The 24850-nt window shown below is 52.8% G+C and overlaps 1 protein-coding gene across 3 annotated transcripts; it reads right to left on the reverse strand.

Annotated features, from left to right (window-relative positions):
• Positions 1-83: 83 nt before the first annotated feature.
• Positions 84-24677, reverse strand: AKAP8 (A-kinase anchoring protein 8). Of its 3 annotated transcripts, none has more exons than XM_003813585.5 (14): positions 24519-24677; positions 21775-21813; positions 19389-19421; positions 18573-18852; positions 17638-18127; positions 17005-17134; positions 16739-16785; positions 14939-14972; positions 13028-13115; positions 8674-8815; positions 8294-8387; positions 7410-7540; positions 5520-5615; positions 84-1934 (listed from the first exon to the last, which is right to left on the reverse strand). In XM_003813585.5, exons 1-14 carry the CDS (start codon positions 24535-24537, stop codon positions 1479-1481), a joined length of 2079 nt encoding a protein of 692 aa, XP_003813633.3. In that variant the 5' UTR covers positions 24538-24677; the 3' UTR covers positions 84-1478. The 3 variants fall into 3 exon arrangements, with proteins under 3 accessions (XP_003813633.3, XP_054959216.2, XP_054959217.2); XM_055103241.2 differs by lacking the exon at positions 24519-24677 and adding an exon at positions 23832-24089; XM_055103242.2 differs by lacking the exon at positions 24519-24677 and adding an exon at positions 23295-23816.
• Between the last annotated feature and the right edge of the window lie 173 nt (positions 24678-24850).

The following is a 24850-nucleotide window of genomic DNA, read 5'->3' on the forward strand; positions in this document are numbered from 1 at the left end:
AAAAGGCATGCTCACCCTGCGATTAAGACGCATCTACACAACACAAACGGATGCTGAGCAGAAATGACCCAGAGGCACCATCGTCTTATCAAGCAGTTTATTTCCATTTTCAGTTCTAATGTTGACTTTTTCATAAATATTCACCTGGAATCTCCACTAAGGCTCCTCATGAGCAGGGCCCAATTCCTAGAATGTGCTTGGTGAGTTAGCCCCTGGTATACAGTAGAGGCTCGGCAAATATTTTACTGCCTCCTAATGATTTCCCAGTGGCCAGCGTTTCCCAACATGTGAGATGTACAGTTCAAAAGGCCACAGGGAAACTGACACAGCAGGGCCATTTCAAAAGGGGAGGATCTTCCAATTCTTCTGATTTTAGGAAATTCTGTTGCGTGCTAACCTTGAACACATGCTAGCCTCCCTTTCTCAGATTTGGAAAGATCTAAAGTAATAGTTATTTCTCTAAAATGAAACATATATTTCATTATATATATATATATATATATATATTACAGATACCTTCTATCTATGGCAATTTATGTTGGATTATTCCATCTATGGCAATCACATCAAGTTTTCTTTCCTTTTTTTTTTTAAGAGATGGGGTCTTGCTATGTTGTCCAGGTTGGTCTTGAACTCCTGGGCTTAAGCTATCCTCTCGCCACGGCCTCCCGAAGTGCTGGGATTATAGGCATGCATCACCGTGCCTGGCCAAATTTTCTTTGTAAATACATTTGAGTGGTAGTAACTAATTTTAAAGGAAAAAAACCTGAAGTAATCTAGAGGTGGAACACAAATGAGGTAAAATATTAGAGAACTGATTCAGCAAGGACTAAAGATTGGGACGCAATGCCCTCTGCACAGTCTGGTTCTTGAGGTTGCGGTGGGTGTGTTTCCAGTGGCGTAGGTCGGTCAGATACTTCTGGCCTTTGGGAGTGCGTGGATGTGACGCGGTCAGTGCCACATGTGAACCAGGTGCTGCGAAGTCCTGTGAAAGTCACACACCATATGGTGCACTACAAAGGTATAGATTAAAGGCTGAAGCTTGAAACATACAAAAAAAAAATCCTCTATAGAGCAAGATATATTCCTAGTATTGAGCTGTTCCCAACCAAATAAAAAAAAAAATTAGGGAAAAAAATAAAAAAGGAAGCATTCCATCAGTGGCTGTATTGAACAAGTAATGTATCGTCAAGATATAATCACCCAACCTTTATTATTCCAAGTGCACTACTGTCAAGAGACATGTTACAGCCGCTAAGGACAATGTACTTCAGCTTTCAAACCTGGGCAAGAAGCCACACGACTGCATGAGACAAGCCGTGAGAGGCACTGCTCAGGAGGAAACGGCTGGGTCTCTTCACCAAAATTAGATTACAGCATATTCTGGGAGCACACGCCCTTGTACTGCTTACAAACCAAGGGAGAAAGACCAACGCATCCATCATCCCAACGCCTTCCCTGGAACAGGGAAATGAGCATCATTCTGTGGGAACAGCGTCTTTAGACTCTGCATCAGTTTGTTCCACTTCAGCATCCGCGGCAGCTGGGGCAGGAGCAACTCTGGTTTGGGCACTTTCTGCCTCTGCTGCCATTGTCTCGGCGCCATTTCCAGCCTCTGCAGCCTCACTTCTGGCCTTGGGGATGCCCTTCTCATGTGCCGTTCCACAGGGCACCTGCTCTTCCAGCAGCTGTTCAGCTTGAGGATCACTACCGGCCTCCGCTGTGTCCATGGGGCCTTCGTCCTCAGCCGGCTCCCCGTTGCTCTCTGGAGCGGGCGCTCCTTCCCCATCTACGGCCCTCACTGCTGCTGTAATCACCTCTGCTAAGACGTCCGCGGCCACCTCCTCAGGTGTCTCTTTCTTATCCTCACCTCCTAAATTGTCATCTCCTTCCATTTCTGGATCAACAGTTTCACTGGTGAAAGGGTCCTCACCCTGGCCAAAGAGGAAACACAGGTCAGTGTGGTGTAAGCAGAGCTCAGGAGGCCCATGATTGCTGGGATGTCAGCTTTTCAGAACCAGCAGTCCACAAGGGAAACACTTCTGTAAATTATGCCACAGGAGTGAATCCTACATGTTCTCAGAGCCTACAGATTCAGAAAACACCTCGGGGAGATATTCTGCAATTTTTTTTTTTTTGAGATGGAGTCTCGCTGTTGCCCAGGCTGGACTGCAGTGGTGCGATCTCGGCTCACTGCAACCTCCGCCTCCTGCGTTTTTAGTAGAGATGGGGTTTCCACCCACCTCAGCCTCCCAAAGCGCTGCGATTACGGGTGTGAACCACCATGCCCGGCCCATTCTGCAATTTTTCTTTTTTTTTTTGAGACGGAGTTTTGCTTTGTTGCCCAGGATGGAGTGCAATGGCGCGATCTCGGCTCACCACAACCTCTGCCTCCTGGTTTCAAGTGATTCTCCTGCCTCAGCCTCCTGAGTAGCTGGGATTACAGGCAGGAGCCACCACGCCCGGCTAATTTTGTATTTTTAGTGGAGACGGGGTTTCACCATGTTGGGCAGACTGGTCTGGAACTCCAGACCTCAGGTGATCCGCCTGCCTTGGCCTCCCAAAATGCTGGGATTACAGGCACGAGCCACCGTGCCTGGCCTGCAATTTTTAATCAAGCATGTACCAGCGAGGAAAAGTTCACAAGCCCAGCCTTAACTTGATGTTTTTTAAAAAAGGGCATGAGGCCAGGCGTGGTGGCTCACACCTGTAATCCCAGCACTTTGGGAGGCCAAGATGGGTGGATCACGAGGTCAGGAGATGGGACACCATCCTGGCTAACACAGTGAAACCCCATCTCTATTAAAAATACAAAAAAAAAATTAGCTGGGCATGGTGGCGGGCGCCTGTAGTCCCAGCTACTTGGGAGGCTGAGGCAGCAGAATGGCGTGAACCTGGGAGGCGGAGCTTGCAGTAAGTCGAGATCATGCCACTGAACTCCAGCCTGGCAGCCTGGGCGACAGAGTCAGACTCCATCTCAAAAAAATAAAATAAAATAAAATAAAAAAGGGCATGCAATAGGAAGTTAACACTACGTAATATTTTAGTTTCATTAAGGTACAGTGGCTCACGCCTGTAATCCCAGCACTTTGGGAGGCTGGGGCTGGAGGACTGCCGGAGCTCAGGAGTTCGAGACCAGCCTGGGCAACGTGGCGAATCAAGATTCAAATCCAAGTCTGACTCCCTCAGAAGTCAAAATTCTCCTACGTATATGCTAGAAAACTATCTGTAGTCTAAAACAAGCAAACTAAAAGTTATCATTACCAGATTAGGAAACATGTTTTAAAATATGATGCTTAGGGCAAGGCGCTCACGCCTGTAACCCCAGCAATTTGGGAGGTCAAGGCGGGAGGATCACTTGAGGCCAGACCAGCATGGGCAACAGAGCAAGGCTGTCTTAAAAAATTAGCCAGCGTGTGGCCGGGTGCAGTGGCTCACGTCTGTAATCCCAACATTTTGGGAGGCTGAAGCAGGCAGATCACAAGGTCAGGAGATGGAGACCATCCTGGCTAACACAGTGAAACCCCATCTCTCTCTTCTTTTTTTGAGACGGGAGTCTTGGTCTGTCGCCAAGGCTGGAGTGCAATGGCGCGATCTTGGCTCACTGCAACCTGCACCTCCCGGATTCAAGCAATTCACTGCCTCAGCCTCCCAAGTAGCTGGGATTACAGGTGCCCGCCACCACGCCTGGCTAATTTTTTTTTATTTTTAGTAGAGATGGGGTTTCACCATCTTGGCCAGGCTGGTCTTGAACTCCTGACCTCGTGATGCACCCGCCTCGGCCTCCCAAAGTGCTGGGATTACAGGCGTGAGCCACCACGCCCGGCCACGCCATCCCCCTGCAAAACATTAGCCAGGCGTGGTGGTGGGCGCCTGTAGTCCCAGGTACTCAGGAGGCTGAGGCAGGAGAACGGCATGAACCCAGGACACAGAGCTTGCAGTGAGCCAGGATCGCACCACTGCACTCCAGCCTGGGTGACAGAGCAAGACTCCATCTCAAAAAAAAAAAAAAAAAATTAGCCGGGTGTGGTGGTGTACTATTGCAGTCCCAGCTACCTGGCAGGCTGAGTGGGGAGGATCTCTTGAGCTCAGGAATTCAAGGCTGCAGAGAGTCTCTGCAGGAATCTCTTGGCTGGGTACCAAGAGAACAAGACCCTGACTCAAAAAAAAGACGCTTAGAAGCCTGAGCCCACACTTGACTCTGGAAACTTTTACCTTGCTTAAGCTGCAAAGGTAAAATATACATCAGTCATGTTTCCTCCCTCTTTTTTTTTTTTTTTTTTGAGACAAGGTCTCACTCTGCCATCCAGGCTGGAGTGCAGTGGCACGATCTTGGCTCACTGCAACCTCCGCCTCCTGAGTAGCTGGGACCACAGGCGCATGCCACCACGCCTGGCTAATTTATGTATTTTTTGTACAGACAGGGTTTCACCATGTTGTCCGGGCTGGTCTCGAACTCCTGAACTCAAAGTGATCCGCCCACCCCAGCCTCCCAAAGTACTGGGATTACAGGTGTGAGCCACCACGCCCGACCCAGTCATGTTTCTTCAATTGGTTATTTAGATTCTGTGCCTTTAATAGATGGAACTGTCAAATATGGAAGTGTTTAGTAACTGAGAGGAGGACAAAGGTCCTGAAGTCAGGTTGTGGACTGGGACTTAGCCACCTGCCCCAAATGCTAAAGTCCTGGGATGAACACTGAGCAAAATGGGTTTCACAAGGAAGAACTGGGAGCTCTTCTAACCAGCCTTCTCTCCATGAGCACCCACTTTGGGACTTCGATATGCTGCTCCCATCATGAAGGCTCTGGTTCTTCACTACCCCTCACCTTCAACCTCACTGTCAGTTGGCTCTGTCAATGAAATCTCTTTTTAGCTTCTCTCCTGGAAAATTCTCGTGTACCTTGGATTCTTTTTTTTTTTTTTTGAAATGGGGTCTCGCTCTGTCACCTGGGCTGGAGTGTAGTGGCGCAATCGTTAACTCCTTTTAACTCCTGAGCTCAGGGATCCTCCTGCCTCAGCCTCCCAAACTATTGGCATTACAGGCATGAGCCATAACTCCCAGTTCCCCGCTTTCCTTTATTTTAAAGACCAGTCTTGCTATGTTACCCAGGCTGAAGTGCAGTGGTACCACCATCACTCACTGTAGCCTCAAATTCCTGGGCTCAAGCAATCCTCCCATCCCAGCTTCCCGAGTAGGGCTAACCTTGGGTTTTTCTTAAAAAATCACCTAACCATCATTTGCTCAGAATTTTAAGGCTAAACATTCAGGATTTTTCATGGTAAAAATCCATTATGCACTGATTAATCAAGCAGCGCCACATCCCCAGAGTCCCCGGGCAAGCATTGACTCATTGGAAATCCCAGGTCATGTTCCTGAGCTTGATGCATTCCAGTGTCCCTCAACTGTCAAAAGACTCAGAAATGCTAAACGCTGCACTCTGGATTCAACTCCCTGCTCGTGGGGTTCATCTTCCCTTTTGAAAGCTTTTCCTGTCTGTGGTACTTGCAAGCACAAACCTTGAGGTATTTTTCCAGCATCTTCACTATATGTCTGTTGTTCAAAACACTCTTAGCCACATGGAGACTGGTTTTCTTGAACTGTTCAGCAGCCAACTGCAAAGGGAACCAAATGTGAGCTCTTAAAAATGGCAAAGATTAAGGAAGAGAATAAACCAGCCAGGCTCTGCCGAGTCATCCTGAGATCAGCCCTATGCAGAGAAGCGAATCTCAAAACGCCAGCCTCCAAGAATAGAGAGAAGGCTCCAGAGACTGTGCAACCAAGACTAACAAACTGGAAAAGCTGGGCAATCTTAAGAGATAAATGCAAAGATGCACCACTGATACCCATGTAGCACATGCAGAATTGGGGGTGAAACAAGAGCATTTACAAATGAAAGGCTGTGTGGACTCAGTGGAGGAAAAGGACAAGCTCTTTTCAGTTTTTGGGGTTACATTGATTTCATAAGTTCAACAACAAAAGTATGACTATGCTGGGTGTGGCAGCTCATGCCTGTAATCCTAGCACGTTGGGAGGCTGAGGCATGTGGATCACTTGAGGCCAGGAGTTCGAGACAAGCCTGGCCATCATGGTGAAACCCTGTCTACAAAATATAAAAATTAGCTGGGTGTGGTGGTGCACACCCGTAATCCCAGCTACTCAGGAGACTGATGCATGAGAATTTGGGAGATGGAGGTTGCAATCAGCTGAGATTGTACCACTGCATTCCAGCCTGGGCAATGGAGTGAGACTCTGTCTCAAAAAATAAAATTAAAAACAAAAACAAAAACAAAAACAAAAAACAAACACACAACCATGACTGCACCAAGTCTCTGACTGTTTTAGAGCCTGACTTGTTTGCACAATGGTCCCTTGTTTGTATACTGCTTTTCAGCTGATCTTTAACAGTACTGGGGCTGGGTGCAGTGGCTCACACCTGTAATCCCAGCACTCTGGGAGGCTGAGGCGGGTGGATCACCTGAGGTCAGGAGTTCAAGACCAGCCTGGCCAACATGGTGAAACCCTGTCTCTATTAAAAATACAAAAAATTAGCCGGGCATTGTGGTGTGCGCCTGTAATCCCAGCTACTTAGGAGGCTGAGGCTGGAGAATTGCTTGAACCTGGGAGGCAGAAGTTGCAGTGAACTGAGATCGTGCCACTGCACTCCAGCCTGGGCAACAAGAGTGAAACTCCGTAAAAAAAACACAAAAAAACAAAAACGTAAACCAAAAAACCAAAACCAAAACCAAAACCAAAACACAGTACTGTGAGATGGGTGGGCAGCTCTTGACCTCCCCATTTAATAGCTGAGTAAACTAAGGAGAGAGCTGCTAACCCAGGGCCAGAAAGTGACAGGCTGCAGAGCAAACGCAGCCACAGGCACTCTTCACTGTCTGCTTTTCTGCACTGACAGCAGGTAGAGCTGTCGCTGGATAGGGCCTCTATGGTCTGCAATGCTAAAAATACTCATGATCTGACTCTTTACAAAATAAGGTATTTTTCCAGCATCTTCAACACTTGACCCCTGGGCTCAACATTTAGCCTGAAGCCCCAGCAGCTAGGTAAGGACAGAACCAGTCCTTTAGTCCAAGTCCCCTGGGCCACTCGGCTTTCAATGGCCCTTCGGTCTCAGCTTATGGAAGCCCCCAGGCCTTCCGCTAGTGGGAAACTGACCAACGTGGAAACACTATCAGGAGAATCTCAGCTACTGCATTTAATCGAGTCTAAGCAACACATTTTCTCACATTTTTATAAAAATTGAGACGAATCTTACGACCCATCGATGGAAGTGATAGACTTGAAACATAGCAAGAACCCCTAAAGATGTTGTTATTCCCCATAAGACACAGCAGGCTCTGAGCCGCAGCCCTGCAATGAGCACCCCAGGCAGTGTGGGGAGGAAGACTCACCCTGCGGTTGTGATTGTGGTCCACGGAGTGCAGGTGCCGCTGGAGGAGCTGCGGCTGTGCAGGAATTAGCATGTCGCAGGCCAGGCAGTGAGCAGCCTCGATCTTCTTGAAGAAGTGCTCCTGGCCAATCCCTGCCGGGAAACGCATGTCTTGTAGGATCTGGGACAGCAAGTGATGCTTTCCTCCTACTCCCCATCCGGGCCCACATTTTCTCTCTGCAACTCTAAGGAATCAGAAGGGCACAGCCTGCCTTTCTATGGGGAGTATGGGTCAGCACATCGGCCTCTATAGCTGTGAATTCTGCACTTTTCAGCTTTTCTGTTCCTCCTGGTTGTTTCTTTTCAAACCAAGGAGGAAAAGATATGAAAGTGCTTAATGTCACTGATATAAGCTGCGATCTATGCAAGGCCACATCCGAAGGTTTCTTTCTTTCCATTGCTGCTGAGTGCTCTTCCCACGGGTCTCATCATCACCTTCTCAGCCAACTTGGGCTGGCTTCATGCCACTTTTTTTTTTTTTTTTTTGAGACAGAGTCTTGCTCTGTCGCCTAGGCTGGAGTGCAGTGGTGCAATCTTGGCTCACTGCAAGCTCTGACTCCCAGGTTGACACCATTCTCCTGCCTCAGCCTCCCAAGTAGCTGGGACTACAGGTGCCCGCCACCACACCCGGCTAATTTTTTGTATTTTTTTAGTAGAGACGGGGTTTCACCGTGTCAGACAGGATGGCCTCGATCTCCTGACCTCATGATCCGCCTGCCTCAGCCTCCCAAAGTGCTGGGATTACAGGCGTGAGCCACCGTGCCCGGCCTCGTGCCATGTTTTACGGGTCCTGTCACATGCCTTACTACCATCCAGGAAAGCACTCATCCTGGGATCACAACTCACCTTTGAAAGGATCTGGTTTTGGTTTCGCGGTTTCTTTCTCCATCAATTCCTGACGCCGCTTCTCAATTTTCTTATTTCTGTTTACAATGTATTCCTAGGTGGGATTGGAGAGGGCATAAAGTAAAATGAGAGGTGGGCGCATGTGGGCATTTCTCAGCTGCCAGGGCTAGGCAGGCAGCTATCAGAGTAGCTGCGTGGGGCAGCACAGCACGATGGCTGGAGCTCCTGGTTGTCCCTGTGACTCAGGGACTTACACAGCTACTCTATCTGGGAAAGGAAACCTTGGCCAAGTATAGCCTCTGATTTCCCTTCCTCCTTCAAGGATCCGGCACCTGCGGGATGGGCAGGAGACGCGGTGACGGGGCCCAGGTTTCCTTTACCTGGAGGAACTCCACGGTCTTGTCGGGCAGCTTGGTGCTTATGAACCGCAGGGTCTCTTTGTGAAATTTGCTTTGCAGATGCTTCTGGATCTCTTCGTCATCAAAGCTACGGAACTTGCATACAGAACAGGCAAACTGAATTCTGTAGAAGGAAAACAAGGAGGGGAGTGAAGCAGGGAGCATCAGCGAGTGAAGCAGGGAGCATCAGCTCACCTCTGGGGAGAGCTGAAATAGAAACAGGATTTTCAGTAATTTTTTTCTTTCCTTTTTTTTTTTTTTTGGAGATGGAGTTTTGCTCTTGTTGCCGAGGCTGGAGTGCAATGGTGCGATCTCAGCTAACCGCAACCTCTAACACCCAGGTTCAAGCGATTCTCCTGCCTCAGCCTCCCGAGTAGCTGGGATTACAGGGGCCCGCCACCAAGCTTGGCTAAATTTTTGTATTTTTATTTTATTTTATTTATTTATTTTTTTGAGATGGAGTCTCCCTCTGTTGCCCAGGCTGGAGTGCAGTGGTGCGATCTTGGCTCACTGCAACCTCCGCCTCCCAGGTTCAAGTGATTCTCCTGTGTCAGCCTCCCGAGTAGCTGGGATTACAGGCGCCCACCACCACTCCCAGTTAATTTTTGTATTGTGAGTAGAGACGGGGTTTCACCATGGTGCCTAGGTTGGTCTCGAACTCCTGACCTCGTGATTGACCCACCTCAGCCTCCCAAAGTGCTGGGATTACAGGCGTGAGCCACCGCGCCCAGCCTATTTTTTTTTGTATTTTTAGTAGAGACAGGGTTTCACCATGTTGGCCAGGCTGGTCTCGAACTCCTGACCTCAGGTGATCCACCTGCCTCAGCCTCCCCAAAGTGCTGGGATTACAGGCGTGAGCCACCGCGCCCAGACTTTTCTTTTTCTCAAGATGAGATTTCACTGTATTGCTCAGGCTGTTCTCAAACTCCTGGGCTCAAGCGATCCTCCCACCTCAGCCTCCCAAGTAGCTGGGATTAAAGGTGCATGCCACCGCACTCAGCCAGGGAAAGTGGCTGCTGAACCAAGAGTTCTGACTTCCCAAGGGGCAACAGAACGGCAGTTACCCAAACTTCCCCAGCTGAAGAATGGGAACACAGGCTTGCAGGTATCTCAGGAAAATGACTCGCATAGTAATCTGCTGGCACTGCAGCCCCTCTGGCCCCAAAGCCCCTGAGAAAACACCAGAAAGCTGCAACTGCTTGGAACTGGGGACACCCTAGGCTCTGGCTGGCAGCTCTTGGGGCCCAGCATCTAGCTTCACAGCTTCTCAGATGAGTTCCTCTCTGCAGGCACTGGGATGACATAAGGCAACCTCATTTTACGTGCAGACAAAACACCTCGCACAATTCAAAACACAAAACCCAGTATCAGTTCTGCCATGAGACTACACATAAAGACATGTCACATCAAATTCTACAGATAAAAAGTGAGGCTTCTTTGTCACAGGCTTTCAAAGCCTCCCCAAATGCAACCACGCTGCATGGCAAGGGAGAGCAGCCTGCAGGCCCCCAGGCCACCACACTGGGGTGCTCCCTCCCTGGCTCTCTCCTGGAGGCTCCTGCCCCTTCTGGTGTAGGGGTGCAGGCCCTGTGGCACTCAGGACTTCACCTCTGCCAACTCCACATGCCTGGCTTCTGACCTCTGACAAGCACCATGAAGACACCTCCGCTTCTGCAGACAGCCCCTACGTAGGCGGGGAGGGGACAATCTCCCGGGGCTCATACACAGCACTGTCAGGAAGCTACTGATGAGCTGTGTGCTTCCCTGCTACACCTCTGCCTCCCCGTGAGAATTCCTCCAAGTCCCTTCGAGATCCTCAGTCATGGCCAGGCGCGGTGGTTCATGCCTGTACTCCCAGCACTTTGGGAGACCAAGGTGCGTGGATCACCTGAGGTCAGGAGTTTGAGACCAGTCTGGCCAACATGGTGAAACCCCGTCACTACTAAAAGTACAAAAATTAGCTGGGTGTGGTGGCGGGCGCCTGTAATTCCAGCTACTTGGGAGGCGGAGGTAGGAGGATCACTTGAGCCCAGGAGGTGGACTGTTGCAGTGAGCTGAGATCGTGCCACTGCACTCTAGGCTGGGCGACACAGCAAGACTCCATCTCAAAGGATAAAAAAAAAAAAAAGAAAAAGATCCTCAGTCACTAGCGCACACTCTGAAGGTTTCTTTTTTTTTTTTTTTAAAGTCACCTGTTCATTGGAAGAACATACAAGATGAAAAAAAAGCAAAAAGAAAAAAAAAAAAAAAAGCAAATAGTAGTAAAAAAAATGTCATCTCTATACCCTCCTCCCAGTACTCTGGGAGGCCAAGGCAGGAAGATCTCTTGAGGCTAGTTCAAGAACAGCCCATGCAACAGAGAAAGACCCCTGTCTCTTTATTAGATTATTTAAGTTTAAAAATAATTAAAAAGAAAATGTCATCTCAGTTTCCATGTGACATGAAAAGTCATCTACTCTATCCATTTATCTGTTTAAAATAACAAGGGTTTCAATGTTCCTGTACCACTTAAGAAGAAACAGTTCTGCGTTTGGTTCCTGGCTTCGTTTTGCTAAGCATTTCTCTTTTTTTTTTTTTGAATCCTTGATTTAAGGTTCACATGGAACAGTGATTTTCTTTTTTTTTTTTTCTGTTCCTGAGATGGAGTCTTGCTCCGTCGCCCACGCTGGAGTGCAATAGCACAATCTCGGGTCACTGAGATGGAGTTTTTGAGATGGAGTTTTTATTTGAGATAGAGTTTCGCTCTTGTTGCCCAGGCTGGAATGCAGTGGTGTGATCTTGGCTCACTGCAACCTCCACCTCCTGGGTTCAAGCAATTCTCCTGCCTCAGCCTCCCGAGCAGCGGGGAATACAGGCATGCGCCACCATGCCGGACGAATTTTGTATTTTTAGTAGAGACTGGGTTTCTCCATGTTGGTCAGGCTGGTCTCGAACTCCCAACCTCAGGTGATCCGCCTGCCTTGGCCTCCCAAAGTGGTGGGATTACAGGCGTGAGCCACTGCCCCCAGCCCGTTTCTTTTTCTTTTTGAGACAGAGTCTTGCTCTGTCGCCCAGGCTGGAGTGCAGTGGTGCAACCTTGGCTCACTACAAAGTCCACCTCCCCAGTTTAAGTGATTCTCCTGCCTCAGCCTCCCGAGTAGCTAAGATTACAGGCACCTGCCACCATGCCTGGCTAATTTTTGTAATTTTAGTAGAGATGGGTTTCACCATATTGACCAGGCTGGTCTTGAACTCCCGGCCTCAAGCGATCCGCCAGCTCAGCCTTCCAAAGTGCTGGAATTACATGTGTGAGCCACGGCATCTGGCCCCTTTTACTAAGCATTTCTTTGAACACGACAATCACTGCCCAGACTGGGCGCAGTGGCTCACGCTTGTAATCCCAGCACTTTGGGAGGCCAAGGTGGGCAGATCACAAGATCAGGAGTTTGAGACCAGCCTTGCCAACATGGTGAATCCCGACCTCTACTAAAAATACAAAAATTAGCCAGGCGTGGTGTCAGGCGCCTGTAATCCCAGCTACTTGGGAGGCTGAGGCAGGAGAACTGCTTGAACCTAGGAGGCAGAGGTTATAGTGAGCCGAGATTATGCTATTGCACTCCAGCCTGGGCGACAGAGCAAGACTCCATCTCAGAAACAAACAAACAAAAAGAAAATCACTGTCCCATGTGAACCTTAAGGTCAAGGATTCCCCAGCATCACATGATCACTGGTGATTTCAGTTTCTAGTCAGAAGCCACTTAACTCCTGGCAGGGAGAGGCAGGCACATGGTGTGCTCACAATGACATCCTTTGGGCTCAACATTTTTGCAATCCTTTTCTATTGTGGGACAAAATCTTGATGGTAGGATCATCTCTCTACCTGTCTCCTAGCTATGTCAAACTCCAGGGGTGGTCTGGACTTGGATAAGGTGAACACAGGACAGTGTCTGAGATGCCAGACACCAGGCTAGGGGACAGGGATGCCCCTCAGGCCTGCAGGAGAGTAACAGAGCCCGCTGCTGAGCAGTTATGGACCACACAGACCCACCAGCAAGGCTGGGATTCCAGAGGAATAGAGACACAGGAGTCAAACACCAATCCTCTAAAGCAAGAACAGAAACCTAACCACCAAAGCAACGTCCCAGCCATCCTAGAAGACAGGTAGCTCGTGTGCTGGGAGCACGAGTGATGGTCTTTTCTGCACTCCCAATTGTTTACTGTTTTGCCTCCCACTGGTTTGGCCAGAGGAGTCAGGCCACCAGGCCCCCAGCATTGTGGAGCGAGGACAGGTGAGCTCGGCAGTGCCTCCACCGCACGAGTCCACCTCCTCCTGTGGGGTCGTGTGCCGGCGCCTCACCTGTCGGCTGCACGGTCCCGCGTCCTGTCTCTTCTCCTTTGCTTTTCCCTTCTCTTCTTCACATCCTCGTCCTCGTCCTCCTTCTCTCCTGTAACAGACAAGTCCCTTCGAGACGCTCTGAGTGGCCTGCAAAGCAGCTGAGCTCCAGGGCCTGGTCGGGGGGCTGCAGCTTGGCCACCGCACCCTGTGCCCTGCCACTGCCTGCACCACGTGGCAGGGTCCAGGATGCCCCAAGGCACTGTCAGAGACTCCTGGTGGACACGGGCCTGGAGTGAGAGCCCGGAGTAGTCACCAAACTCCCCACATGGCCTGAGGCGGCCAGGATGGGCTAGGGACACAGCCTGCCCACCCCATGTGCACCACAGCCCCCTGCTCCCTCTGTCCTCCCCATTCTGCTTGTCCAATCTCATGCCCTGCGATGGGGTCTTCTCCCAATATCACAGGAGAAGCCAATTCTCCCCGGATGAAGAGGCGGCAGCTGAAGGCCTCAGGAAGTGAAGCAGCTGCTCCGCCGCCCTCTATCCCACCTCTAGGTGGACCGTGACGAGCGTCCTGGCGGCCCCGTCTGAACTAGGGCCTCAGCAGGTCTGACAGTCCTTGCTGGCCCGACCTCTATCTTCCACTCACAAAAACCGTCAATCTAGGGCTTTCCCAGGGCTGCGTGGGAAGCAATCCTAGAAAAAAATTTGGGAAGAGACCAATTGGTCCTCCCGTCCATCCCCCGGGGCCAGCAGAGGAGCTCCTCGGAGAGCCACGCGGCCATCATCCCAGCATGAGGCCAGGGACGGACGCTGAAAAAAGGTTGGAGAAGCATCTGAACTGTAACCCCTACCCCTGATGCCAGTCCCGAGACTGTCCCACGAAGATGGCGACCGGCGTGCGCTGCTCAGAAGCCTCTCAAAAGGGCGTGTGGGATTTTTGGCAAGAGGTCACTGCCTGAAACTATGACTGCTGTTTAATAGCAAAGTCATCCCGGGTAGGTAGCAGGACCTGCGCGCAACAGACATGTCACCTTTGCTTTAGCATTGTGCCGCTAAGCGCTCGGGGCGCCCCGTGCTACGGACAGGACTGCTGCGGGTCGCGGGGGGGAGGACCGCAGAGGGCTGGCAAAGCCTGAACAGGAGGAATATCTAAGCCAAGGGCCTTCAGAATGGATGGGAGCAGGGCCACTGAGGAGCCAGCCTATGATCCTTGGGGTAACCAGCTACGGAAAGACCCACAGGACAGGTAAAGAAACGAGTGGCTTCAGGGTGAGCTCCAGGCCGCGGCACCTCAGGCCGCTCTGCCATGAGGGATTTAAGCCTGCTCTGCTGTTGCTGCAGACCCTCTGGTCTCCTGCATTGGACATGAAGAGACCTGCTGAAGGGCGCCTGCCTCTCAAAGACCCAGTGGGCCTGGGTGCTCCCGACCCCGCAGGTGTCTGCTGTCACACACTCGCAGGCACGAAGCAATGTGCAGTGCAGCTGCCAGTATCCCCACCACAGAGGCCCACAGCACAGCCCAGGGCAGGCGACTGAAGGAACTGGACAAAAGGAAGCCCCAGAGAAAACAGTTCAGGGAAATGCACTGGCCGAGGAGGGCACAGAAGATGGGCTGGGGGCCTCTTCTCTCATGTTTCTCCTTCCCTACAAACTTCGACTGTGGTGGACACCCAAGGCTGCCCCCCATCCCCACTGCAGCCCGCATCGGGTCAGGCAGACAGACCCGTTTCCAGTAAATGCTGCCCTAGACACTTTGAAGCAAAGTGTTGGCTGATCGCCACGGTCAAGGCCCATCTGGTGGCTGCAGCCCCTCTTCCCCCACAGCCACGGGCCCCTCCATCCAGGCCCCTGGCTTGCTCAGAAGCTGGGCAGTAGGTGCGGGGCAGCTGGGAAGACACAGGAAAGCTGCAAGGGACACGGTGATGCCTACCTCTTTGCCTCCCAGAGTCGCAGAATTCATCCTCCTGGAAAAGAGTATACACAAAGTCCGGCAGTGAGCTGGTGTGTCCAGAACTCTCCACAACCAGCCCAGTCCCTGGCCACTGCCTGGTGGGCAGTCTCACCCAAGACCTAGGTTGCTATGCCACCAAGAATGAGCCACAGTGTGTTAGGACCAGCCTCCGGGGCTCAGGACACGGCCTGTGTGTCCTGTTATTACTCCTAGTTGCCTTCAGAGATTCTGTGACAATCACCTTGCTAAAAAGCCACTCACCCACCCTCTCTCGGTTCCTCCTAAGCTGCAGAACTGCCTGCCCCATGACAAAGACCCACCCGTACAATTCTATGAACGGAGCCTGTTCACCAACCGTAGGGAGACAGAGTCTCACTTGGGGGATGCCAGTTCCCGCATTCTTCATAGAAAATGGGTTCCACCACGTTTCCTGAGCTTTTGTTTATATTTACCCAATGTCTTTTTTTTTTTTTTTTTTTGAGACGGAGTCTCGCCCTGTCTCCCAGGCTGGAGTGCAATGACGCAATCTCGGCTCACTGCAACCTCTGCCTCCTGGGTTGAAGCAAATCTTCTGCCTCAGCCTCCCGAGTAGCTGGGACTATAGGCGCATGCCGCAACATCCAGCTAATTTTTGTATTCTCAGTAGAGACGGGGTTTCACCATATTGGCCAGGATGGTCTCAATCTTGTGACCTCGTGATCCACCCGCCTTGGCCTCCCAAAGTGCTGGGATTACAGGTGTGAGCCACCGCGCCAGGCCTATATTTACCCGATGTCTTAATAACAATCACGTATAGATAAAAACGATTCAACTGAGAATCTGAACAGAGCTGACTCCTTAGGCAGCGAACATACGGCTAAATTAACAATCAGCAGGTTTACAGAGATTCCTAATCTCAAGACCAGCAAAATAGGGATCAAGTGAGACTCTGAAAACCTGAAAAGCCACCATCTCCTGCCTGTTCCCTGCCTGTGTGACTCTAAGGAGTTGGGGAAGGCCCTTCTTCCCACGCTGGACCTCCAGGCCCTACACCTCCAACTTGGATCAGAATCTACACTGGGGTGGCTGAGGCACCTCCCCAAGAGCTTGGGGTGGTCCCGGCTATGAACTGGCCCCACGTGCTGCCTGCCTGTGCCTTGTTGTGAGGATGGAAGGATGAGGACACCAGTCAGCGGCACCCGGCACGGAGCTGGCGGCAAATGAGCCTCCAGCCTGTGCTTGGAGGCTTCAGCCCACAGTCCCTGCACTTACTGGCCTAGAGACCAGGGAGAGGAACTGGGAGCTTTTTTCAGAAAAGGAATGTTTGTTGTAAGTTGAAAACTTTTTTTTTTTTTGAGACGGAGTCTCCCTCTGTCACCCAGGCTGGGGTGCAGTGATGCAATGTCAGCTCACTGCAACCTCCACCTCCCAGGTTCAAGTGATCCTCCTCCCTCAGCCTCCCAAGAAGCTGCGACTACAGACAAGTGCCACCACTCCTGGCTAATTTTTGTATTTTTAATCGAGACGGGGTTTCACCATGTTGGCCAGGCTGGTCTCCAACTCTTGACCTCAAGTGATCCACCCACCTGAGCCTCCCTAAGTGCTAGGATTACAGGTGTGAGCCACCGTGCCGGCTAAGGTGGAAAACTTTTAGAAACCTAGCTAAAAGTCAGGGTCCTGAATCCACACAGAGGTAGTCACATCTACCATGGCAGCTGCTCCTGCCCCTTTGTGAGGAAGGGTGATTAAAGAAAGAAGAAATCCCACACTAGAGGCAAAAGGGCTGCCTGGTGGACTTACACCCTTGAATTCTTCATCTCCTGAGCGGAAGTCACCAGCTGCGTCATCTGCCAGACACAAAGAAAGGAAAAGTCAGTCCCCGGAGAATGGTCCCATCCGGTTTCCGCCCTCCCAAGCTCGCCATCCAGGGTGAGTCTGCCCTGACCACAGTGGGGTTGAAACATGCCACCTGCGAGTGTCCACGACACAGATGGGGCAAGCAGAGCCCCCAGCAGGCAGCCGACCCATCCTACATCTGTCTGGCCCACCTGGCCCCCAGGACATACCATTTTCGGAGAAATCTCCTTCACTGTCAACCCGGGCCAGTTTGGTGTCTGGCTCCTCGTAAAGTTGGAACTGCTTCCGTTTCCTGCCCGTGCCATCTGGTCCGAAGCGGTCAAACCCTCTCCTCTTGGGCTACAGACAACAAGCACACCCCATGAGCTACTTACCAGGGCCATGAAGATGCCCCACAGAAAAATACAAGGAGGTTGTAGGATCAGACAACACAGGCACAAAAGGTCTTTTCAAAAAGCAAACAGACAACATAATTTGAAACTAAAAAGAAAATCATGCTGAGTGAAAAGAAGCCAGGAACAAAAGGCCACACGTTTCGCGACTCCATTTGTGCAAAATGTCTAGAACACACAAATTCAGAGACCAGTGGTGGTTGTCGGGGGCTGGCGGGGGCGGGGAAGAGACAGGGGTGACTAATAAGAAGAAGTTTCTCATCTGGTTGACATAAATGCTAAGATTAGACTGTGATGGTGGGGATGGTTGCACAATCCTGTAAATTAACTAAAAGTCGAACTGCGCACTTAAAAACATTTAAGTGAATGTTGAGATGGGGAAATTTTACCTCAATAAAGCTGCTAAAAAGAGAAGCAAAGGCGGCCGGAAGGAACCTTGCGAGGGCTTACCCGATCCCGATCCCGCATCCGAGGCTGCGAGCGGCCACATCCGTAGGGCATGGTGCTGTCATAGCCGCCCGCCCCCTGCATGCCCATCACGCCGTAGTCGGGAGCCATGGACTGGGAGAAGAGGGACGGAGGTGGCCGGCTGGGGGAGGGCCCTCCCAGGCCCCGTCCACCCACGTAGTTCAGCTCGTTCCAGGGCGTGGACAGGGGCTCAGAGGACGCAGCGGGGGGCACGAAGGGGTCGCTGCGCATGAAGGTGCCAGGGTTGCTCCGGTCCTGGAAGCGGCCCTGGCCCCGGCCCCGCATGAAGCCATCAAGGGAGCCCCGCTCCCGGGCCGGGTCTCGGCATTCACTGTACTGCCCCCCAAAGCTGCCATTGCGGTCGGACCCCAGGTCGAACTCATAGTCGTAGCTGTAGCTGGGGCGGTAGGGGTTGTGCTCCGGCAGGCAGGGCCTGGAGTCGTAGGACTCGAACGGCTGGAAGCGGAAGGAGCTGCAACAGAAGCACAGCCCATCGGGGCGGTCACCCCGATCACCCACTGCCACACTCCCTCAGTATAACCTCGACGCCCCTACATTCAAAACAGCAAACCAAACCACCCTGCATCCCACCTAAGTGCTGGGATGACCAAAACTGACCAACACCCTCCCTGGAACACTGCTGAGCAGGGGACAGAGCCCCTGGCCACAGGAATAGCATGATGTAGAAAAAAGGAGTCTCGGGGAGCTTAGCCAACAACCACGCCCAAGCCCCGCCATGAAGAAAAGCAAGGAAGTCCTACTGTAACATCACTGACCCCCCAACGAGCCCAACTCGTCAATGCCACACCCAAGAGGGAGGCGGGGACAGGCCCTCCCTCAAGAGTGGGTGCCCACTCCCATGTGCACAAAGGTGGGGATGTGTGGGGTCCCGGGGAAGGGCTTGGGTCCATAATCACCTCTCCCGGTCCTGTATGCCCTCCCCACCGCCGCCGCTCCCGCCCCTGCCTCCTTCCTTGGACATCATGTCCAAACGCTGGTTGATCTTGGCAATGAGGGAGTCGGAATTGTCGGTGCATGGCTCTGGGCCGTAAGAGGCCATGTGCATGGCAGGGGCCCCGGCCGCCAGGCCGCCATCATTGGCCTTGGCGGCCTCCCACGAGGCTGGGCCGTAGCTGTAGGTTGCGCCTGTGGTGACACTGGTGTTCTGGGCGCCGTAGTAATTGTAGTTTTCATAACCTATCACAGGGGGAGGAGCCAAGTCAGACTTCAGCAGCCACGAGGCCTGTCCATGGTGGACACAACCGGGGAGGGGCACCCGCTGCCACGGAGAAGGAAAACGGGTGTGGGACCCATTGCTGCTGGCATCACTTCACACTGCACTGTGACCTGCCAAGAGGCAGCAGGAGGTGGCCAGAGAAAGGGGCAGCCTCAGTGCCGAGCGGCGGGTTTTCCATGCCAGACGCTAGGACCTGTTTCCCATTCAAAGTCGGGTGACTGAGAGCCTGGGAACAGCAGTTCCGGCTGCTGACAGGCCCCACAAAGGACCGCTGCTCCCAAAGCACGGTCGCAGTCCTCCCCATCATGCTCCCCTGAGGCCGCCCACCACAGCCCTCTGCAGTCCCCCCATATACACAACAGCAGCCGTGGCTGACTGCGTCCTCAGGAACAGAGCCAGAAAGTCCACGCCAGACCTCCCTGACGGGCTGACCCGCCTGGCCTTCAGATCAGAGGCCCACTTGCCCGCCCACAGACCCCCCCACAGAAGGGCTTACCTTGCCAGCTGGCCACACCAGTTCCATATGCACCTTAGGGGAAACAAAAACACACAAGAGCCCTGTTTGCAGAACGAAGGCACTGACACCCCAGCTGTCACCTTGCTCCACCCTCCACAGCCCCAGGGCCAGGGCTTCCCTCCGCAGCGCTCAGGGAGACACCCTTGGGTGTTTTTAGCTCACTCAACTCCTACAGAGCACTAGGCTGAGAGGCTGAGCACAAGCAAGCCCTCTATCCCGGGCAAGGCCAACCGTCCGTCAGGGCAAGGGAAGGGACGCTGCACGCTCCCCAGGAAGCTCGTCCACTGTGGGCTGCTGGCCAAGAGGTTGGCCAGGCCAGGCCCCAGGCAGAGTCCTCGTAAAGGGCCAGTTCCCATCAGAAGCCAGAGTGCAGGCGCTGCCAACTGCACAGCAAGGCATTGGTGCAAAGTCACATCCTCAACTCAAGCGAAAAAGAGGACGTTATGTGCCACGAGCGACTTGGAAGGCCTCCTCCTGAAACACCGGGTGGTGGCTCAAAAGCAGCCCCACTCCCCATGTTGCCTGAGTCAGATCTCAGGCTCAGAAAACAAAGGAAGCCCTCGTGCCCTAAAACACGGGCTGGCAGAAAGCAGAAAGCCTCGCCAGCAGAGAGCATGCACTGGTCCGCCAAACAAGCCTAGCATCATGGCCCTGACTCTAGAGCAGGGGTCTGCAAAAAGTCCAGCCACACCCAGCCCACTTCCCGCCTTGGCACAGCCCTTAGGATTTTCGAATTTCAGTGCCCATAAATAAGTACCAGCACACTGCCCGTAGCCCTGTGTTCTCAGGCTCTGCCCTCAGCTAAGGATGAATTTTACGTTTTTAAATGGTTGGGGTAGTTTCTAAAGTATATTCAATGACAAATTTTGACATGAGATACATCACTTACACACTGGATCAAAACTCAGAGAACTATACAAATTAACAAAAACTATGAGCTATAGTGAATAATATCACATCAACATTGGCTGATTAATTGTAACAAATGCATCACACCAATGCAAGATTTTTTTTTTGTTTTTTTTTTTTTTTGAGATGGAGTCTCGCTCTGTTGCATGGGCTGAAGTGCAGTGGCGCGATCTCAGCTCACTGCAAGCTCCGCCTCCTGGGTTCACGCCATTCTCCTGTCCCACCCTCCGGAGTAGCTGGGACTACAGGCGCCCGCCACCGCGCCCGGCTAATTTTTTTTGTATTTTTAGTAGAGACGGGGTTTCACCGTGTTAGCCAGGATGGTCTCGATCTCCTGACCTCGTGATCTGCCCGCCTCGGCCTCCCAAAGTGCTGGGATTACAGGCGTGAGCCACCGTGCCTGGCCTTTTTTTTTTTTTTTTTTTTTTGAGACAGGGTCGTGCTCTGTCACCCAGGCTGGAGTACAGTGGCATAATCACAGCTCACTGCAGCCTTACCTCCTGGGCTCAAGCAATCTTCCTATCTCAGCCTTCTGAGTGGCCGGGACTACAGGCACGCACTGCCACGCCCCACTAATTTTTCATTAGTTGGATAAAAGGATCACTTGAGCTCGGGTCTCGAACTCCCAGGCTCAAGTGAGCCTCTTGCCTCAGCCTCCCAAAGTGCTGGGATTGCAGGCGTGTGCTGCCTCGCCCAGCTAACGAAAGATCTTACTAATGAGACCAGGCGTGGTGGCTCACGCCTGTAATCCCAGCGCTTTGATTATGGGATTGATTATGAGGTCAGGAGTTCGAGACCAGCTTGGCCAACATGGTAAAACCCTGTCTCTACTAAAAATACAAAAATTAGCTGGGCGCAGTGGTGGGTGCCTGTAATCCCAGCTACTCGGGAGGCTGCGGCTGCAGTGAGCCGAGATCACACCACTGCACTCCAGCCTGGGCAACAGAGCAAGACTCTGTATCAAAAGAAAAAAAAAATCATACTAATGAGATTTTTAGTACACTCACTACAGGTGTAGTGTACACTCAGTACACCTGAGTGGAGGTGGGTGGGCGTATGAAACTCCACTACTCAATCTAAAGCTGTACTAAAAAGTCTGGTAATTATAGAGAAAAAACACCTCGGATATACCCTCAGCTATTTACTCAGAATAACAAAAATATTTTGCCAAAATAGAGTATTGACTAACACACAAAAATTAGGAACTTCAAATTGTATTGTCTGTAAGTAACTACTGGCATTGTCCCATCCACTCTTTCACACATTTATGACTGCTTTCCTGCTACAGAGACTGTGGAGCCCATAAAGCCACAAAGATATTCACTATCTGATCTTTTACACAAAGTTTGCTGACTCCTGGGCTACTACTCTCCCTTGACCCAAGTTCAGCTCTGCCATGCTAGGGCCTTGAGTTAGGGGAAGCCCACGCCTCACCCGCAAAGCAGAGCCCACTTACCCTGGGTGTTGGCAGGTCCAGCACTCCACGCCCCGTAGCCTGCAAGAAGACCCCGTGAGTTAAAATTCTATTTGTCACACCAGAGAACGGGTCCTTTTGGGGGTACTCCTAAAGGGATCTCCTTACAGTTCAGTGCCAGCCTTAGAAGAAGGAAGACTCCCCCCCACCCCACCAAAAAAAAGCCATCACACAACTGGCTAATGGCGTCATCGCATTCCACCTGGCTGAGATCAAAGCAGAAAAAGAAGGGTGGGAAGTGGGCTTGGAAGTCAGCTCCGCCCTGCAGAGGGACCTTGGCCAAGGACCTCACCTCTCCAAGATTTCATCCACAACTGAGGCTAACACAAGACAATCCACTCAGCATGAGGACACGTTCCCCCACCCACCACACAGCTAGGAAACCAGTTCAGAGTGCCATCACAAGTACTTCGTAACTGAAAACAAGCATGGGAATTTAGTGACATAAATTGCATCTTTCTAAGCTGCACTTCCTGCCACTTTTTTTTTTTTTTGAGGCGGGGTCTTGCTCTGTTGCCCAGGTTAGAGCGCAGTGCCGCGATCTCGGCTCACTGCAAGCTCCGCCTCCTGGCTTCACGCCATTCTCCTGCCTCAGTCTCCGGAGTAGCTGGGACTACAGGCGCCTGCCACCACGCCCGCCTAAATTTTTGTGTTTTTAGTAGAGACGGGGTTTCACCGTGTCAGCCAGGATGGTCTCGATCTCCTGACCTCGTGATCCGCCATCCTCGGCCTCCCAAAGTGCTGGGATTACAGGCGTGAGTCACCGCGCCCGGCCCTTCCTGCCACTTTTAAGGCCTCCACGGATCCCCTGGACCTTTAAGTCCCAGAGCCTTCGCCTGGCCCTAAGGCATCAGACAGCACTCTTCACCCCTCCACACCCCCCGCCCACTATGGCATCTGTCTGGTCCCTCCAGGAAGGAGAATGGGAACTGTGTTCTCTTTATTTCTGTGTCCCTGGGGCCCAGCACTGAGCTGCGCGTGGGTGGCCATCATGCCTGTTAAATGACTTCACTTTGATGAGGCAGGAACATATCCATGTCTCCCTCACCAGAACAACCCCCCCGCCCCCGGCTAAGTGCCTAGTGCGTGCCGATACACCGCAAGCACCCAGCAAACCCTGTTGTCCGGAATGCCATTCAGAGACAAGGGAGCTAGGCTCATGGGTTACGAGACTTGACCCAGTCATACTGCTGAGTTTTGCCCTCTTGCTATGCTACGCCTTCCCCTCCGTCATACCGCAAAACCTTCTAAATTCGCATCCGTGCAGCAGAAAGGCAGACTGCAGATTCTAACAGCAAGTAACCAACCTCGAGAGACTGCTTCTCTGTGAAGCTCTAGTGTAAGTGGCACGCACTATTAACCTTAAAACGCTCCCGGAAGCACAAGAAATCAGGGAAGCTTAACTATCTCCACTGTGTCTGAAAGGTTTTCGGCAGGTAGGAAGAGGGGGTAAAAAAAAAAAAACCTCTCCAAACTAAGAATGAAAAGGAGGAATACAATACCTGCAGAAAAGATCTGATGGGAAAGAAGGGAAAAAATGGTGAAATCTACCCAGGCTGCGGAAGACCAGGAGAGCCAGGCTGAGCCTTCGCTAGGACCCGGAAGACACCAAAGCACACCGCGCACACTGCCGCCTCAGGACCGAAACCTCTCTCTGCAATTTCTGGTGCTGGGATACTTTTGCCCTGCCACTTCTCAAGATCGACAACTTCTCGAGCTCCTGCAGCCAGGATCAGACCACTAGCTTCTCTACAACCAGTCGAGCTCCACCCAGCATGTCCCAACTATCCCCTGTGGGCAAACTTTGCTCCCAGAAGGCTCTGATTCCAGAAGCAGGGAGCAGGCAGCTCGAGAAGATCGGCCCTACTGCAGGCCAAGCGCTAAATCCTAGTGGGGAAAGGACACGTTCCCTCCTGCACAGCTCCTCGGCCCCTCCAGGCCACCACAACAGACTGCCTAAAGGAGAACTGCCAATGTCACCAGCCCCAGGGCACATCAGGTTTCCAGCTTTGTACGAACACTCAGCATCTGCCCCTCACCATCCTGTCCCAAGCCAGCACGCGCCGGGTACAGAGCTGGAGCCCGGCGAGGCCGACTCTCGCGCCGGCAGCACTCGGCCCCAACGCGCTGCACCGGGGACTAAAGGCCCGACCCCGCGCAGCCCGACGGCTTCCGGGACAGTCGCCCTGGGCCACGTGAGCCCAGCGGAGACCCTACACGGCCCCGCGGGCCTAGGGCAGGTCGGGAGAGAGGCGGACCCCGCGGTCCGCCCGCGGCCCCAGACCCAGCTCCCCGGGTCCGACCTCACAACCCCACGCTGTAGCTCCGCCCCCCTAGCGCCGCCATTTTGTGGCGTCTTCGGAAGAGGAAGCCGGGAGTGCAAACCCCGGGGTCGCTGGGGCCCGGAAGGACTCCGCCGAAGGTGAGGGGCAAAAACGGCCCACACTGTCCAAGACGGCCCCACGAAGCCCACCGCGGCGTCTGCCCCAACCCCGAGTCCCGCCCGCCTCCTCGGGGCCTGGCGGCCAATCCGCACGCAGCGCCCCGGGAGCGACGGCGCCAAAGCCCAATGAGCGGCGCGCGCGCGCCCTGGCCGCCTCTCCGGAGGGCCCAGCTGCGGCAACCACGCTCGGGACGAAGGCCCGGCCCGCGGCAGTCTGCGCAGCGGCTGCGTCGCCCGCACAGAGCCTTCCCTCCCCGCTCCGCACCCAGCAGCCAACACAAACCTCCGTAGCCCTGGTCCATGTCTTCGACGCGGCCCACCAGCAGCCCCTTTTACTAGGCGACCACAGCACGCATGCGTTCAGCGCACCTCCGCCATCGACTACTGGAAGACCAGGCGCACACGTCACTACTTCCGCGCGCCCCCATTGGCTGGTCTTCACGAGGGCCCGCCCTCGCCGTCCCAGCTGGCCTTTCGGGCTGCTAAGATCCAGCTCCGTGGCCTGATGGGAGTTGTGGTCCCACCGCGGTGCCCGACGGCCCGGCCCGCGCGCATGCGCACCCCGCCCCTCTGCCCACCCCGCCCCGCCCGCGCGGCACAGTAACAGAGAAACCC

This window comes from Pan paniscus, chromosome 20 (assembly GCF_029289425.2).
Source record: "Pan paniscus chromosome 20, NHGRI_mPanPan1-v2.0_pri, whole genome shotgun sequence".
Lineage (NCBI taxonomy): Eukaryota > Metazoa > Chordata > Mammalia > Primates > Hominidae > Pan > Pan paniscus.

Excerpts from the sequence above, each read along its gene's own strand:
- AKAP8 (XM_003813585.5), bottom strand. Across the intron at positions 14,973-16,738 it reads GAGATGAAGAATTCAAGGGT|GAGGATGAATTCTGCGACTC; the intron begins GTAAGTCCACCA and ends ACTCTTTTCCAG. Across the intron at positions 7,541-8,293 it reads AAAACCAGATCCTTTCAAAG|GGATTGGCCAGGAGCACTTC; the intron begins GTGAGTTGTGAT and ends GTTTCCCGGCAG.